Here is a 17,389-nt window from a genome sequence, read left to right as displayed (position 1 = left end):
TAGAACTAACGTGGACTTGGTGGGCCGAGGGGCCAGTTTCAACGTTGTATCTTTCAATTAATCAAAGTCATACAACTGGCCTTAAGGCAGTGTTAACTGGTGGCAGAGTTTTCCAATCGCTCCTTTTTGGTTTGGTCAACATCAGATGTGAAGCGATGCTAATACAAAATTATGGGGACAGAGGTAACCATGAAAAGCAGGGGCAGAGAAACTCAGCACCATTGTTATGTGGAGCAAAACAAAGAAGCTGAAATGCCTTGAATGCATTTAATTTTATTTTGCTCACTATAAATTCACAGCCAGGTGCCACAACCTCTCTGTTAGTTCGAGGAATAGTCAAGCCTGGGAATGCAAGTCATACACAAATGTAATCATCTAATTCTGCACTCTGGCCAGTGCAGCTGCATCCCATAGTAGAAGGATTTGGTCAACTTGGTCACGGTGTCAGGCTCAGTCATTTATTTGCAATAGTTTATCTGCCGGCGTCGTCACTGTGAATGATTTCAGAACATTTGCACTTTCAGAGAACGTTTGGCTGGGTCAGTTCCCAGAATAGCAAACAAAGAAGCTGTTACAGCTCAGTGGTGTTTGGCCATATTCCTTAGCTTGAGCCTCAGCACTTGCTTCAAAGAATTACTGAATTTGGATTTTGTTGGAATGAGTGAATAAAATGAAGATATTCACAAAATGCTGGAGTAACTCAGCGGGACAGGCAGCATATCTGGAGAGAAGGAATGGGTGACGTTTCGGGTCGAGACCCTTCTTCAGACTGTTGTCAGGGGAGAGGGAGATGCATAGATAAGGAAGTGTAAGGTGTGAAAATAGGACAAAATAGGAAAATTATTTCAACTTTCCACTTGTGGTGATAATCATGGGTTTGAGTCTTCTGAACTTGATTGAGTTTTTTTTGAGGAGATGACAAACTTGATCAACTCGAGTAGGGCAGTGGTTGCAGTCAACATGGATTCCAGTAAAGTATTTGACATGGACCCTGTTGGTAGACTGATCCAGAATGTTCAGGCATTCCTCCCAAGACGTGCGGGGTTGTAGGTGAATTGGCTTCTGTAAATCGCCCCTGGTGTGTGCAATGCGAAGCTGGGATGACATAGAACCAGGGTGCTTGTGTGATCATTGGATGGCGTGGACCAGGTGTGCTGAAGGGCCTGTTTCCACGCTGCATCTCTGCACTAAAACTAAACTTAACAGAACTCTGTGTCCTCTTCATGCAGAAAAATCACCTGAAGAGAATGTGCAAAATGTTGCCAGAGTCATGCGGAAGTACGCAGAGGAGGTGAGAGTGGAATGGGACAAGCTGAGCGCTTGCTCTGGTAACTGGCAAAAGCGTATAGACGAGGCCTTGAAGAGACTGCTGGAATTGCAAGATTCAATGGACGAATTGAACCTCAAATTGAGACAGGCTGAAGCTATCAAAGATACATGGCAACCTGTGGGGGATCTGCTGATAGACTCGTTGCAGGATCACATAGAAAAAGTCAAGGTAAATAGCACCAAAATAGCATGCTGTGTGAATGATGGTTGGAAAGAATATGCTGAGTTTATTACTCAGTTATATTTGAATCTCACATTGGTCACAAAACCGATGCTTGACTGAATCCATTCTAAAACAGACATAGGTCACACAGCGGTCAGATCAAAGAGTGTCTGTGATGCCATTAAAACTCAGTTTCCATAACAGTCTTTTTATTGAAATGTTGTGTTTGGTGTGGCAAATAATGGAGAAAGGAATTATTTCACCCCTCCACAACATTATCAAAGTATTCTTGGTGGGTACCACAACAACACTCCCTCAGATTGCTGGGGACCACAGGGCAGCTACAGCGGAGCAGTTACTTTCATCTCCAAGATCTGACTTCAAAGGCTGCTTTCTGAAAGTTGCTCTTCCAGCAGTGATCCTTGTCTACTGAGACACTCGACAGAAGATTGTGGGCTTGCTATTCTGTGAGTAACTGTAACTGGTGGAGATTCATGAGGAGTGGGTCATAGAGTCATGCAGAGTGGAAACAGGCTCTTCGGCCCAACATGCCCCAACTACACTAGTCCCACCTGCCTGTGTTTGACACAAAATGCTGGAGTAACTCAGCGGGGCAGGCAGCATCTCTGGATAGAAGGAATGGGTGACATTTCAGGTGGAGACCCTTCTTCAGACTGAATTGGCCCATATCTCTCTAAACCTATTCTATCCAAGTACCTATCTAAATGTTTCTTAAACGTTGCGATAGTCTCCGAATCAACTACCTCATCCGGCAGCTCCTTTCATACATCCACCACCTTTGTGTAAAAATGTTAGCCCTCGGGTTCCTATTAAATCTTTTATTGCTATTAATTCTTTGGGTGTATTTTGACCTGTGGGAGATGGGTAGAAAGCTGTCAGCACAAGATTTAAAAATTGTTGAATGATTCAGCGTGACAGATAGTTTCTTAGCATGGACCAGCTGCTTTATTACCACAGTGGGTTGTGTACATGGCGTGTCTGCAATTCACTCTTGTTGGGGTGAGGACACCTGAACATAATGTTCAAGGCTTGTGCAGGACACTGGGGATTCCAATTTAAATTTAACACTTGCTGGTTGGGTTTGTCGGGACTCAGGAATGCCAGCAACTAGTTGTAGCACCAAAGAGCCACTACAGGCAGATTCATTGTTCTTTTATTGTCCTGCTATTCATCCGACAGACACCTTAACAAACGTCGTCTTCGGGTTAGTTTAGATCAGAGATACAGTGTGGAAACAGGCCTTTCGGCCCACCGAGTCTGTGCCAACCAACGATCGCCCGTACACTCGTTCTACCTGACGCACAGAGGGACAATTTTACAGAAGCTAATGAACCGACAAACCTGTACGTCTTTGGAGAGTGCAAGGAAACTGGAGCACCCAGAGAAAACCCAAGCGGTCACAGGAAGAATGTACAAACTCCATACAGACGGCACCCGTAATCAGGATCGAACCCGGGTCTTTGGCGCTGGAAGGCAGCAGCTCAACCACTGTGCTACCTGTGCCAATGCTTGAATAGTTGTGACCCAACAGCAGATTCGTGAGCCCCAGTGGGTATGGCATTGGAGGGTGAAATGGTTATACCGTTCACTGCTGTCCAATTACAAGAGTGACCACTGTAAAATAACTACTGCTTCTTCCTCCATAATCTATTATTAATATTCCCTTAAAATATATCATTATTCAAGCGTGAAATGAACCATTACCCAAGATTACTTTTTTGGGCTCATTAGCTCCCAAAATATTATTTCATTTAATGTATCTTGTGACAGCAACTTGAAAGATTTTTTTGCACACCATTTGTCGGTTGTTTAATGTAAACATATTACATTTAGGGAGCAGATGATAGTCTGTGAAACAAATGACATTAGCAGCAAGGCCATTATCATCAACAGCTAGATTGAACGTCTGTAAGAACAATGTAAAATTGGCACTACTAATGCTGCTTGCACTGTTTTACTCTATCAAGCCATTGAGGTGTTTGTCCTTAATAAGATTTTCAGAAGACTCATTTAGGCAATGTTGCCATCAGATATTCAAGTGCCATAATAGCAATTTTAATGGAGAATAAGTGAGTCAATGAATGAAATAGAATCAATTTATCAAGTCCGTGAGAAGGCACCTTGCAATTAGTCAGAGACTGAGGGAGAATCTCACAGAATGGAAATGTGAGATCAGTTAGATTGTTGCTTGACTTTGAACACAACCTCAAATGATAAAGCAACTAATATGATTCCATGTTTTGCAAACAGATTTTGCAAACAAAAGAAAAAAGCTCAATAGGCATGTAAACAAATAGACTTTGTTTCCAAAATTATTGGCAATTAATATAAAACCAAGTTTGGAAAACTCTTTATGGCAAGGCATCGTTTATTCTGAAAAAAGTTATCGTAATGCAGACTTCAATTTATTTTAAGTTAAAATCTTCAGGAGATGGGTGGGAGGTTTATGGTTTATTACAATATGACCTTTTTTATGATACGATAGAATAGAACTTTATTTTGAGAACATTTCCATATCCTTATTTAAAGTGAGAAAAGGACGTCCTTGCTAAGAACTAGTTCTGGTGCCAATTAGACATTTGAATGAGCTGTTGCAGCAATCTTAGAGTAACTCATGGGTGGATCAGAGGTGCAGGCGGTCAAGCTGCAGTCTCACAACGCCAAAGACCCAGGATCGATCCTGACTTCAGGCGCTGTGTGTGTGTAGAATTTGCACATTTCCCTGTGAACATGTGGATTTCCTCTGGGTTCTCTGGTCTCCTTCCATATTCCAAAGACGTACCAGTTTACAGGTTAATTAACCTCTGTAAAATTGCCCCTTGTGTGTAGGGAGTGGATGCGAAAGGTGGATAACAGAAGTGGTTTTAACGGGTGATTGGTGTGGACTCGGTGGGCTGAAGAGTGTCTCAACCCGAAATGTCACCTATTCCTTTTCTCAGCTGATCTTCTTCAGCTTTCTGCGTCTATCTTCGGTGGGCTGGAGGGCCTGTTTCCACGTTATATTTCTAAACTAAAATAAGTTTCAGTTGGTTCTGTAATCAGTACCAATGTATTAAACTGCAGAAAAGTTCAGTTAAAGAATGTAAAATGAAACTTGATGTTTCAGCCAATAGTGGGCTACTCAACAGACCTTAATTTAGCTGAGCATTTCTAAGTACATTATGGAATCAAGCCAAAGCTCATGCTCATGAGCATATAATGTATGCTGGTGCTTGACTGGAGTACTGACAGGATAATAAATCATTTGGACCTGCCCATTTTTCAGTCAAGTATCAATGTCTCTTTCCAGAAATAAAATATTAAGTCACAATTTCATGACAAAGAATAAAGAATTGTCTATGGTCTCCTGTTTGCAATTTATCTCACATTCAAGTTATCTCACATTCATTTTATCTATCCAGAATTTAAGTATTCAACTCAAGAGGAACCTCTGTCCGCAAATGAGACCTAATTATCCTAGTGGTCTTGTCCCCGAGATAGCATGCTTAGTGCAAAATAAGGTAGTGTAGTTCTTACCATCTTTAAAAAAAAACCCACTGGTTCTGTGAACCAACTCACTAAAATATTTATTTTGATGAATATTGGCTCTTTCCCATCAACTACATGAGCACTTTGTATTGTATTCCTTGCCAAATGAATAATCTCATGACCTAAATTATATTCCATCTTCCACCTTACTGCCAATTCATTAAACCTCTCCACACCAGTTCTGTTCCAACCTTCTTCCTGACCTGTGTCCATGTGTTCAACACATCCACAGTGTAGTTGCTACTGGTTATGCAGGACCCGGTTCAGTTCAGTTCAGTTTAGTTTATCGTCACGTGTACAGTGAAAAGCTTTTGTTGCGTGCTAACCAGTCAGTGGAAAGACAACCGGTTGCAACCAAGCCACTTACAGTGTATAGATACATGATTAGCGCATAACGTTTAGTTCAAGGTAAAGCCAGTAAAGTGCGATCAAAGATAATCCGAGGGTCACCAATGAGGTAGATAGTAGTTCAGGACTGCTCTCTGGTTGTGGTAGGATGATTCAGTTGCCAGATAACTGCTGCGACCAAACATCACAAACCAGCAGCACCAATATCTCACTCTGGAATAGAGGATTACAGAGAATCGCCACTTTTTGCAAGAAGTTTGGACACACCTACTATCCAAATAATTGCCCCCTACTCTTGTAACTATGTCCCCACATTTGATACACTCCCATAATTGAAAGCACCCAACATCCACCCCGTCAAACCTCCTGGGAAGGTTTGTGTTTATGAAAGACCTTTATTCTAAACAATTTCAAACTCATTTCTTCAAGTGCTTTTTGTAACAAGGCACACTCTCATCCCATAGCTTTGTCTACAGAAAGTCTTTTGGATTGCCTCCAATGTCACTATATTGTTCTGTAAATAAGAGAACCAAAACTGAGCATAGTAAAACAGGTGGCCTCTCTGGTACCACATACAATTATAACATCCCTTCTCTCAGCTCCAACCCTCTCACATTAAAGGCCAATACGCCTTTTACCATCGTAACCACTTGCTGGACCAGCTTGCTGACTTTTTCGATTCATGCACAAGAACACCTGAATCCCAAGATAGACACAAAAAGCTGGAGTAACTCAGTGGGACAGGCAGCATCTCTGGAGAGAAAGAATGGGTCACGTTTCAGGTCGAGACCCTTCTTCAGAGGTCTGAAGAAGGGACTCGACCCAAAACGTCACTCATTCCACTCCAGCGATGCTGCCTGTCCCACTGAGTTACTCCAGTTTTTTGTGTCTATCTTCAGTTTAAACCAGCATCTGCAGTTCCTTCCCGCACACAACACCTGAATCCCTCTGTACTTCACACGTTTATATCTTTTTCCATTTAGATAATAGTCTGCCTTTTAGATTCTGACCCTGAAGTGAATAACCTCAGACTTTCCCACACTCCTTTTGCCAAATTGGCATCCATTTACTTAATCTGTGGTATCCATTTGCACAGCAAGCTCATCACAGCACCCCCCCCCCCCCCCACCCACCTTTTGATCATGCTGTGTGCTTGAGGTGGAGACATTTTCATGGTTGAATTCGATAGAGAGTGAGGTGCATCTTAATCATGCTTAAATACACAAACTTGTTTAATGACTCTTCTGCAAAACAAGAGATTTCAATGGCGCAAGGGGAGGTTATGTTCTTTATAGATTGTGAAACCTGTAATTTAAGATACAGAATTAATCATTAAAAATCCTTGTCATGGGTTTGCGGATCGCTACCATTAATTTTTTTTTAAATATGTTCATCGTGAAACTGTATCCCTGTGTGTAAAAACGGAATGACCTTGAACAGGTTAAAATCCCACATTCAAATTCAATTTTAAAGTGAGTTGTAATTTGAGTTGACATGCACCACTGGTACATCAGATTTACTCAGAATAATAATTTACAGAGACCAACCAAGTTTACTGTAGTTTATACCCACCTAGAATAGAACTGCCGGAATGTTTAGTGGTTCTTTTGCACTTAATAGCTTTATAAAATGAGAAATGTGGAACTGGGGTCTGGGTTTAGTGCAGTGCATCGTATTGCATCTGTTTACTTGCAAATGTTCTTCTGGGAATTGCTTGAAAAAGACCTGTGAATGAACAAATAAACCGGAATCCTAAAACAATGCATTTTCAATGTGAGAATTAGGTTTTATTTTCGCAATGTTCTTGTTTATTACATGCCCTCGTTATGGCCAATCTGCTTTGTCAGACCAACGCCAAGGCAGTGAAGGTGAAAATTACCCCCTGTGTGTTTACAGAATCAAATTTACAATGCGTTCAAATATTTCCATATTATAATCTTTGAAATCCAACCCCTTACTCTGAAATGTCTCTCATCATCGATGGTACAAAATGAGTTCCACAAAAAATAATTCTGGCCTGAAGGAATGAAGATGCAATTGTTCATTACAGTATTAGCAGTTAATATATTTGTGGTTGCCCAATTTTCTCCCCTTCTCCTTTCTTAAAAACACAAGAAGGATGTTGGACTTGGTCGATACCCGAAACAGCAGATAGTACCGCATCTCTTTCCCCTCTCCCCACTCCCCATCTCTTTCTTGACCCTTTTCCCACCCTCCCATTCCCCTTTCTATCTCCGTCCCCTTCCACCTCTACCCCTCCCACTGGCTTTACATTGAACTGCTCTTTCAAACCTCTTCTCTCCTTATCAACACTCTTTTGTCACCTTTTTGTCTCCTTTAGTCTCCTTTTGTCACCCTTTTATTTCTAGCCTTTGTCCACTCATCTGCCAATCAAAAAACTTCATCTCCACCCCCACCAGGAAGGCTTCAAAGCCCTCCGTTTCTTCCTCGACCACAGAACTATCCAATTTCCCTCTACTAACACTCTACTCCGCCTAGCGGAACTGGCCCTCACCCTCAACAACTTCTCATTCGACTCCTCCCACTTCCTCCGTCCAAGGCGTAGCTATGGGCACCCGCATGGCCCCCAGCTATGCCTGCCTCTGTGCAGGGTATGTTGAACAATCCCTGTGCCAGACGTACACTGGCCCTATCCATGAACTCTATCTCTACCTATACATCATGAGGTGCAGATCCAGAGCCAGCAACATTATGGAGGACCCCTACCACCCCAACAACGGACTGTTCCAGCTGCTACGGTCAGGCAAACGCCTCCACTGTCACGCTGTGAAAACAGAGAGGATGAGACGGAGTTTATTCCCACAGGCCATCTGGACTGTTAACTCTCATATCACCAGGGACTAATTTAATTTACTGTATTATTTTTTTTTTTGTTAAAAAAAATAAATCTATTCTGTTTTGTAGTTTAGCACAATCCGCAGGCGTTGCCACTTTCATTTCACTGCACATCTTGTATATGTATGTGACAAATAAACTTGACTTGACTAGATCCCTTGCTCCCAATTCCTCCGTCTACACCGTATCTGCGCCCAAAATGAGGTGTTCCATACTCGAACATTCGAGATGTCCTCATTCTTTAGGGAATGGGGGTTCCCCTCTCCCATCATAGATGAGACCCTCACTCGTGTCTCCTCGGTACCCCGCAGCTCCGCCCTTGCTCCCCCTCTCCCTAGTCGCAACAGAGACAGAGTCCCTCTAGTCCTCACCTTCCACCCCATCAGCCGTCGCATACAACACATAACCCTCCAAAATATCCGCCACCTCCAACGGGATCCCACTACTGGCTACATTTTCCCATCTCCACCCCTTTCCACCTTCCTCAGAGACCGTTCCCTCCGCAACTCCCTCGTTGACTCGTCCCTTCCCATCCGTACCACCCCCTCCCCAGGTACCTTCCCCTGAAACAGCAGAAGATGCAACACCTGTCGCTATACCTCCTCCTTTGGGGTGACAGTCCTTTCAGGTTAGGCAGAGGTTCACTTGCACCTCCTTCAACCTTATCTACTGTATCCATTGTTCAAGATGTGGACTCTTATACATCGGCGAGACCAAACGCAGACTGGATGATCGTTTCGTGGAACACCTTCGCTCAGCCCTCCTGAACCTACCTGATCTCCCGGTTGCTGGACACTTTAATTCTCCTTCCCATTCCTATACAGACCTTTCTGTCCTCGGTCTCATCCATTGTCAGAGTGAGGCTAAATGCAAATTGGAGGAACAGCGTCTCATATTTCGCTTGGGCAGCTTAAAGCCCAGTAGTATGAATATTGATTTCTCTCACTTCAGGTAGCATTCCCTCTCTCTCTATCCCTCCCCCACCCAAGTCACACTAGCTTCTCATTTTCACCCTACAAACAGCCAACAGCCTGTTTCCTTCATCATCGTCACTTTTTTGCATATCATTCATTCATTGTTCTTTATCTCTCCACATCACTGTCTATATTTCCCATATTCCTAACCAGTCTGAAGAAGGGTCTCGACCCGAAACATCACCCATTCCTTCTCTCCAGAGATGTTGCCTGTCCCGCTGAGTTACTCCAGCTTTTTGTGCCTGGTATAATGATAGTTTTTGTGAATACTGCCAAATGTAATGCTAATGCATAGATGTATAGCCGCTGAGAATGTCGGAAGAGTTTTTGCACATTGTGTTGTTTTGTATATATTTTTTATTCTAACTAAAGTTTATTTTTGGGAAAAAATGTACTTCAGAGATGCTGCCTGAGATGCTGACTTACTCCAGCACTTTGTGTTCTACAGCAGATAGCAAATCACAGTCCATCCCACACTCTGATCAAATGTCCCTTCTACCAAATAATGAATGGGTGCATCACGCGAGGTATCAATGGATTTGTCTGTTCTTTGACATTTTGTTTTGCAGTCTCAGTGTAAGTTGGTTTATGCCTCATGAACTCCGGCAAATCTCTCAGAAATAGAGTGTTTGTGGAGAAATGATCAGCAGTGTGTCGCTGCCTTATAGCACTTGCAGCGCCGGAGGCCTGACTTCGATCCCGATCACCGGGTGCTGCCTGTACAGTGGTTGTACGTTCTCCCCGTGACCGCATGGGTTTTCTCCGACATCTTCAGTTTCCTCCCATACTCCACAGACTTGTAGATGAGTTGGCTTGATATAAATGTAAATTGTCCCTAGTGTGTGTAGGATAGTGTTAATGTGCAGGGATCGCCGGTCGGTGCGGACTCAGTGGGCCAAAGGGCCTATTGTATCTTTAAACTAAACTCAAACTGGGGTGTGTGTGATGGATGAGAGGTAGGGTGGCACGGTGGCGCAGCGGTAGAGTTGCTGCCTTACAGCGAATGCAGCACCAGAGACCCGGGTTCAATCCCAACTACGGGTGCTGTCTGTACGGAGTTTGTACGTTCTCCCCGTGACCTGCGTGGGTTTTCTCTGAGATCTTCGGTTTCCTCCCACACTCCAAAGATGTGCCGGTTTGTAGGTTAATTGGCTTGGTAAATGTTTTAAAAAATTTGACCCTAGTGGGTATAGGATAGTGTTAATGTGCGGGGATCTCTGGTCGGCGCGGCCGAAAGGGCCTTTTTCCGCACTGTATCTTTAAACTAAACTAAACTCAAACTGGGGTGTTTGTGATGGGTGAGAGGTAGGAGCTGCAGTTAATGGAAGAACACCAAGATGAAGTGTTTGCAATCTGTGTGTGTGCCTGTGGTAAAAATGTCAACACAAGGAACTGCAGATGCTGGAATCTCGTGTGAGACACAAAGTGCTGGAGTAAAATGTCGAACCAAGGAACTGCAGATGCTGGTTTACAAAAAAGGATGTAAAGTGCTGGAGTAAATCAGCGGGTCAGGCAGCATAGAGTGATACAGTGTGGAAACAGGCCCTTCGGCTCAACTTGCCCACACCGGCAAACATGTCCCAGCTGCACTGCACTTGGTCCATATCCTTCCAAACTTGTCATATGCATGTACCTGTCTAACTGTTTCTTAAACGTTGGGATAGTCCCAGCCTCAACTATCTCCTCTGGCAGCTTGTTCCATACACCCACCACCCTTTGTGTGAAAAGGTTACCCCTCAGATTCCAAGTCAAGTCAAGTCAAGTCAAATTTATTTGTCACATACACATACACGATGTGCAGTGAAATGAAAGTGGCAATGCCTGCGGATTGTGCACAAAAAGAATTACAGTTACAGCATATAAATAAAGTTAATAAGTTACTATTAGTGTCGACAAAAATGTAGTCTCTGGGGTTATAAAAGTTGACAGTCCTGATGGCCTGTGGGAAGAAGCTCCGTCTCATCCTCTCCGTTTTCACAGCGTGACAGCGGAGGCGTTTGCCTGATCGTAGCATCTGGAACAGTCCGTTACTGGGGTGGCAGGGGTCCCTCATGATCTTGCTTGCTCTGGATCTGCACCTCCTGATGTATAGGTCCTGCAGGGGGACGAGTGTAGTTCCCATGGTGCGTTCTGCCAAACACACTACTCTCTGCAGGGCCATCCTGTCCTGGGCAGAGCTGTTCCCAAACCAGACTGTAATGTTGCCGGACAGGATGCTCTCTACAGCCCCAGAGTAGAAGCAATGAAGGATCCTCAGAGACACTCTGAATTTCCTCAGTTGTCTAAGGTGGTAAAGGCGCTGCTTAGCCTTACCCACCAGTGCGGCAATGTGCGTTGCCCACGTCAGATCCTCTGTGATGCGGACTCCCAAGTATTTAAAACTGCTCACCCTATCCACAATAGACCCATTTATCTCCAGTGGCGTGTACGTCCTTAGATGTTTATCCCTTCTGAAGTCCACAATCAGCTCCTTCGTTTTAGTGACATTCAAGAGGAGGCTATTGTCCTGACACCAGAGTGCCAGATCAGCCACCTCCTCCCGGTAGGCCTTCTCATCGTTGTTGGAGATCCGGCCCACCACAACAGTGTCATCAGCAAACTTGATGATGGAGTTTGAGCTGAACCTGGCCCCACAGTCATGTGTGTACAGGGAGTACAGTAGGGGGCTAAGGACGCAGCCCTGGGGGGATCCTATGTTCAGGGTGAGGGAGCTAGATGTGTGTTCCCCCATCCTGACCACTTGGGGCCTGGTGTTGAGAAAGTCCAGGACCCAGGCACACAGAGGGGTGCTAAGCCCCAGTTCCAGCAGCTTCTCAACCAGTCTGCTGGGGACTATTGTGTTGAATGCTGAACTAAAGTCAATGAACAGCATCCTCACATAGCCCCCCTGGCTGTCCTATTAAATCATTTCCCCTTCACCTTGAACCTATGTCCTCTGGTCCTCGATTCCCCTACTCTGGGCAAGAGATTCTGTGCCCGATCTATTCCTCTCATTATTTTGTACAACTCTATAAGATCACCCCTCATCCTCCATGGAATAGAGACCCAGTCTACTCAACCTCTCCCTATAGCTCACACTCTCTAGTCCTGCAACATCCTGATAAATCTTCTCTGAACCCTTTCAAGCTGGACAATATCTTTCCTATTACATGGTGCCCAGAACTGAACACAATACTCTAAATGCGGTCTCACTAACGTCTTATACAGCTGCAACATGACCTCCCGCATCTCTGGAGAACATGGATAGGCAATGTTTTGGATCAAGATGAAAAGTGTTATTACCTCAAGGATGCTAAATGAGCATTGACCATTTGACTGAGTGTTTAATGCACAATGTAACCAGAAACCCAGGGAGGAAATGGGTGCACAGTGGAGAAGTAGCTTTGTTTTAAGGTGAAATGCCCTTAGCTATTAGCTATTAGCGCATTACTTACATTTGTATCATTTCATTAACTGAGAAATTCAACTGGTTTTGTCAGTTATGTCATCACAGTGCAGCAGAATAATCCCTCCGAGTTTTCCCCTTTGGAGCATCCTATTTAGTTTAGTTTAGACATACAATGCGGAAACAGGCCCTTCAGCCCACCGAGTCCGTGCTGACCAGCAATCCCCACACATTAACACTATCTTATACACACTAGGGACAATTTACACTTATACCAAGCCAATTAGCCTACAAACCTGTATGTCTTTGGAGTGTAAAAACCGAAGATCTCGGTGAAAACCCACGTGGTCACGGGGGAGTGGGTACAAACTCCATATAGACAGCATCCGATTGAACCCGGGTCTCTGATGCTGTAAGCGCTGTAAGGCAGCAACTCTACCGCTGTGCCCTTGTTTTTGTGGTTTGTGTTTCAAACCTTTTCACAGCATTCGCTGTCGGATTGTCTTTATTTGGCATCTGCTCCTTTTCATATCTTACTTCATTTTTTCATTTTTATGTCAAAATCATCTATGCCTGAACAAAGGCAGTGTTCACTAACCTAATTTAGCAGTGGGGCCCTATTGAGTTCCACTGAATAGGACTGTGGTAACAGTGAATGGAATCAGTCACTGAAATGTCAGATTACCCTGAGATTCTGGATATTGGCTTCCGATGCCCTGTGTGAAATCTGGAACAAAGCCACAAACACCAGCACTGTTCAGAGCACACTTTAACTTCAAACCATATTCTCACAAAACATTGAAATAGTTTTGTAGTGTATATGTATGAGGCATATTGTACATGAGCTGGAAGGGCTGATGGGGTCCCAGGATGGCAATGAAAGTGGAGTTGTAGGGACAGGTGTTACATCTCCTGCAGTTGCAGGGATAGGGCCTCCTGGAGAGGAAGGGGTGGAGAGCTTGAGTGGGGAGGGATGAGCGAACTAAGGAAATGCGGAGAGAGTGATTCCTGCAAAAAGCAGAGGTGGGGGGGGGGGGAGATTTAATTTAATTAGTTTAAGGGGAGGGGAGATTGAATAGGTACTGGATAAGTAAAAACACAAAGCTTGGGAGTGAATGGAACGAACTGCCAGAGGAGGTAGTTGAGGCACATACAATCATAACATTTAAGAGATATTTGGACAGGTACGTGGATAGGATAAGTGTAAAGGGTTGTGGGCAGGTGGGACTAGTGTGGACATGGCATGTTGTTTGACATTTACTCGTTGTATGGCTCTATGAGTTGGGACAAGAAGACGTGACTGGTGGTGGTTAGGGAGAGGAAATCAGATGAGTCAAATGCGGAAAATGAACAGTCAAGGGAAAAGTGAGGGCAGGGATGGCAGGATGGGCGAGAAATGGAGATCGAGGAACAAAGCTGGGAGTCACAGAACTTAGCGGGGGAGGGGGGATAAAAAAGAAAGATCAAGGAAAAGGGAAATCAATGGTTGGACGAAAGGGAACAAGAGGGAGACTGAGGATGGGAAACAGAAAAGCCCTCAATGGAGTTGGTGGGAAGGTGTGGGGCATTGGAGCCCTCTGTTGAAGGACTCTCTGCATCTATATACCATGTTTCTTTCTGCTGCATCACACCGCTCCACATTTCTTCACCTGTGACAGTCAAATCTCCAGATTTCACTCTACCCCTTTCCTGGTGACAACCTTCCTTCACTGGTCTGCTGCCGTCTACCACTCTGTGGGAGACGAATCTGTGAAGCTAAAGACTTCTCGACGAAGAATGTTTAGTGTAGCTTCACTGTGATGTGGTCGATGTACACGACTTCAAATTGGAGAAAGCATTTATTTTCCGATCTCAGTGGTTCAATGGTTCTTTATTTTTTAATGAAATAAAAAAACATTGGTCCAATGAGATAGGAAATCAGATAGGAGTTGAGCTAGGAGTGTCATTGAGATAGGATACTCAATTACGAGTTAGAGTTTGAAATCAAACTGAGAGAGTTGCCCCTTGTTGATAGGGATTGACAGATTTAGGTACATCTCCGTTTTTCAAACACGCATCTCAGAGTTAAAGAGCCGGTTAAAATATCAGTTCAAAGACTTGGACACAGAAACCCAGTGGACTGTTGAGGGTGTGTTCCATTGTTGGAGGTTACCTTCTTCAGGGCCAGATCTTAAAGCAACTCCCATCTCCTTTGTAGAAAGGAGGAACTGCAGATGCTGGTTTGCACAAAAAGAACACAAAATGCTGGAGTAATTCAGCAGGTCAAGCAGCATCTCCGGAGTAAATGGATAAGTGATGTTTTGGGTTGGGACTCTTCTTCAGACTGGAGGAATTCTGAGGAAAGGTCCTGACTCCCCATCTCCTTTGCATGACATCCCACTGTCCATTATTTATACCTCTGAAAAATGTTATTTATTTGGTCAACATCACATTACGGTTTGTGTAAGCTTGTTCACGCATCTTCTGCTGCATCTCCACCACTTCATGTGTGCAGCATATTTATATTGGTTGAATAACGTGGGTGGGTTTCTCCTGTTGCTATTTGAAATCTTAGTACAACTGGAAGTGCAAGGGGGTCCCAGCTAAGGCACAGGCCACCCGACCAACAATCATTCGGCATGCAAGGGCTAAAACGTGCGTTAGCCCCTCCACCCAGCAAAAGTGGGCAAATTTAAATTCCTACACATGCCATTGCACAGTGTTCACACCTCAAAAGTATCTCCTTGTTTGTTAAGCCCTTCTGGATGTTATCAAAGGGCATGAAAAGTGTTCATGAAATCCAGGACCTTTTTTAATCATACAGGCAGCTTCAACCTTCAGTAACTGTTGAAAACACCAGCAGAAAGGTTTTTATTCAGTTTAGTTTATTGTCACGTGTACCGAGGCACAGTAAAAAACTTTTTTTGCATGCTAACCAGTCAGTGGAAAGACTGTATCTAGCCATCCACAGCGTACAGATGCAGGATAAAGAGAATCCAGTTCAGTGCAAGAGTTGCACGACAAGAGTTGCAAGAGTACTGCAAGGGTTTGGAAAACCTTCTGTTTGATGAAGATTGCAATAAAAATCAGGTCAAATTGCAACGGAATGTTGTTGAAGGCATGCTACTCTCCTCTGTTCAAACTGAATGAGAGTCTGTTGTAGGTGTAGACTGTTTATCATTCTCTATTAAGTAAGCCTGGACAATTTTGTCACAATAGTGGAGATGGGTGGTTAACACAGAATATCAGCAAAAAGGAACCATTAATTGATGAGGCAGAAAATGCCAGAGTAACTCAGCGGGACAAGCAGCATCTCTGGAGAGAAGGAATGGGTGACGTTTCGGGTCGCGACCCTTCCTCAAAAGAGTCTGAGGAAGAGTCTCGACCCGAAATTCCGAGGAACGAAACGTCACCCATTCCTTCTCTCCAAAGGTGCTGCCTGTCCTGCTGAGTTACAATAGACAATAGACAATAGGTGCAGGAGTAGGCCATTCAGCCCTTCGAGCCAGCACCGCCATTCAATGCGATCATGGCTGATCACTCTCAATCAGTACCCCGTTCCTGCCTTCTCCCCATACCCCCTCACTCCGCTATCCTTAAGAGCTCTATCCAGCTCTCTCTTGAAAGCATCCAATGAACTGGCCTCCACTGCCTTCTGAGGCAGAGAATTCCACACCTTCACCATTCTCTGACTGAAAAAGTTCTTCCTCATCTCCGTTCTAAATGGCCTACCCCTTATTCTTAAACTGTGGCCCCTTGGTCTGGACTCCCCCAACATTGGGAACATTTTTCCTGCCTCTAATGTGTCCAATCCCCTAATTATCTTATATGTTTCAATAAGATCCCCCCTCATCCTTCTAAATTCCAGTGTATACAAGCCTAATTGCTCCAGCCTTTCAACATACGACAGTCCCGCCATTCTGGGAATTAACCTAGTGAACCTACGCTGCACGCCCTCAATAGCAAGAATATCCTTCCTCAAATTTGGAGACCAAAACTGCACACAGTACTCCAGGTGCGGTCTCACCAGGGCCCGGTACAACTGTAGAAGGACCTCTTTGCTCCTATACTCAACTCCTCTTGTTATGAAGGCCAACGTTCCATTGGATTTCTTCACTGCCTGCTGTACCTGCATGCTTCCTTTCAGTGACTGATGCACTAGGACACCCAGATCTCGTTGAACATGTCTGAAGAAGGGTCTCGACCCGAAACGTCACCCATTCCTTCTCTCCCGAGATGCTGCCTGACCTGCTGAGTTACTCCAGCATTTTGTGAATAAATCCCCTCTTCCTAACTTGACACCATTCAGATAATAATCTGCCTTTCTATTCTTACTTCCAAAGTGAATAACCTCACACTTATCTACATTAAACTGCATCTGCCATGTATCCGCCCACTCACACAACCTGTCCAAGTCACCCTGCAGCCTTATTGCATCTTCCTCACAATTCACACTACCCCCCAGCTTAGTATCATCTGCAAATTTGCTAATGGTACTTTTAATCCCTTCATCTAAGTCATCAATGTATATCGTAAATAGCTGGGGTCCCAGCACCGAACCTTGCGGTACCCCACTGGTCACTGCCTGCCATTCCGAAAGGGACCCATTTATCCCCACTCTTTGCTTTCTGTCTGTCAACCAATTTTCTATCCATGTCAGTACCCTACCCCCAATACCATGTGCTCTAATTTTACCCACTTTTACTCCAGCATTTTGTGTCTATCTTCGATTTCTTTCTGCAGTTCATCTGCAGTTTTTTCCTACACATTAATTGATGAGATCAATTATACAAGATACTGAAGGAA

At 44.2% G+C, this 17,389-nt stretch overlaps 1 protein-coding gene across 9 annotated transcripts in view; it reads left to right on the top strand.

The window, feature by feature from the left end:
• dmd (dystrophin) overlaps positions 1–17,389 on the top strand; it is a 1,595,363-nt gene that overhangs the window by 1,370,402 nt on the left and 207,572 nt on the right. For all 9 annotated transcript variants that reach the window (XM_078408877.1, XM_078408870.1, XM_078408878.1 and 6 more), the window contains one exon: positions 1,230–1,498. In XM_078408877.1, coding sequence (XP_078265003.1) covers positions 1,230–1,498 — 269 coding nt within the window. The remainder of the gene's footprint in view (positions 1–1,229; positions 1,499–17,389) is intronic.

This window comes from Rhinoraja longicauda, chromosome 12 (genome assembly GCF_053455715.1).
Source record: "Rhinoraja longicauda isolate Sanriku21f chromosome 12, sRhiLon1.1, whole genome shotgun sequence".
Classification (NCBI taxonomy): Eukaryota; Metazoa; Chordata; class Chondrichthyes; order Rajiformes; family Arhynchobatidae; genus Rhinoraja; species Rhinoraja longicauda.
Note: the sequence above shows the minus strand (reverse complement) of the source record. Positions and strands in the feature narration are given on the sequence as shown.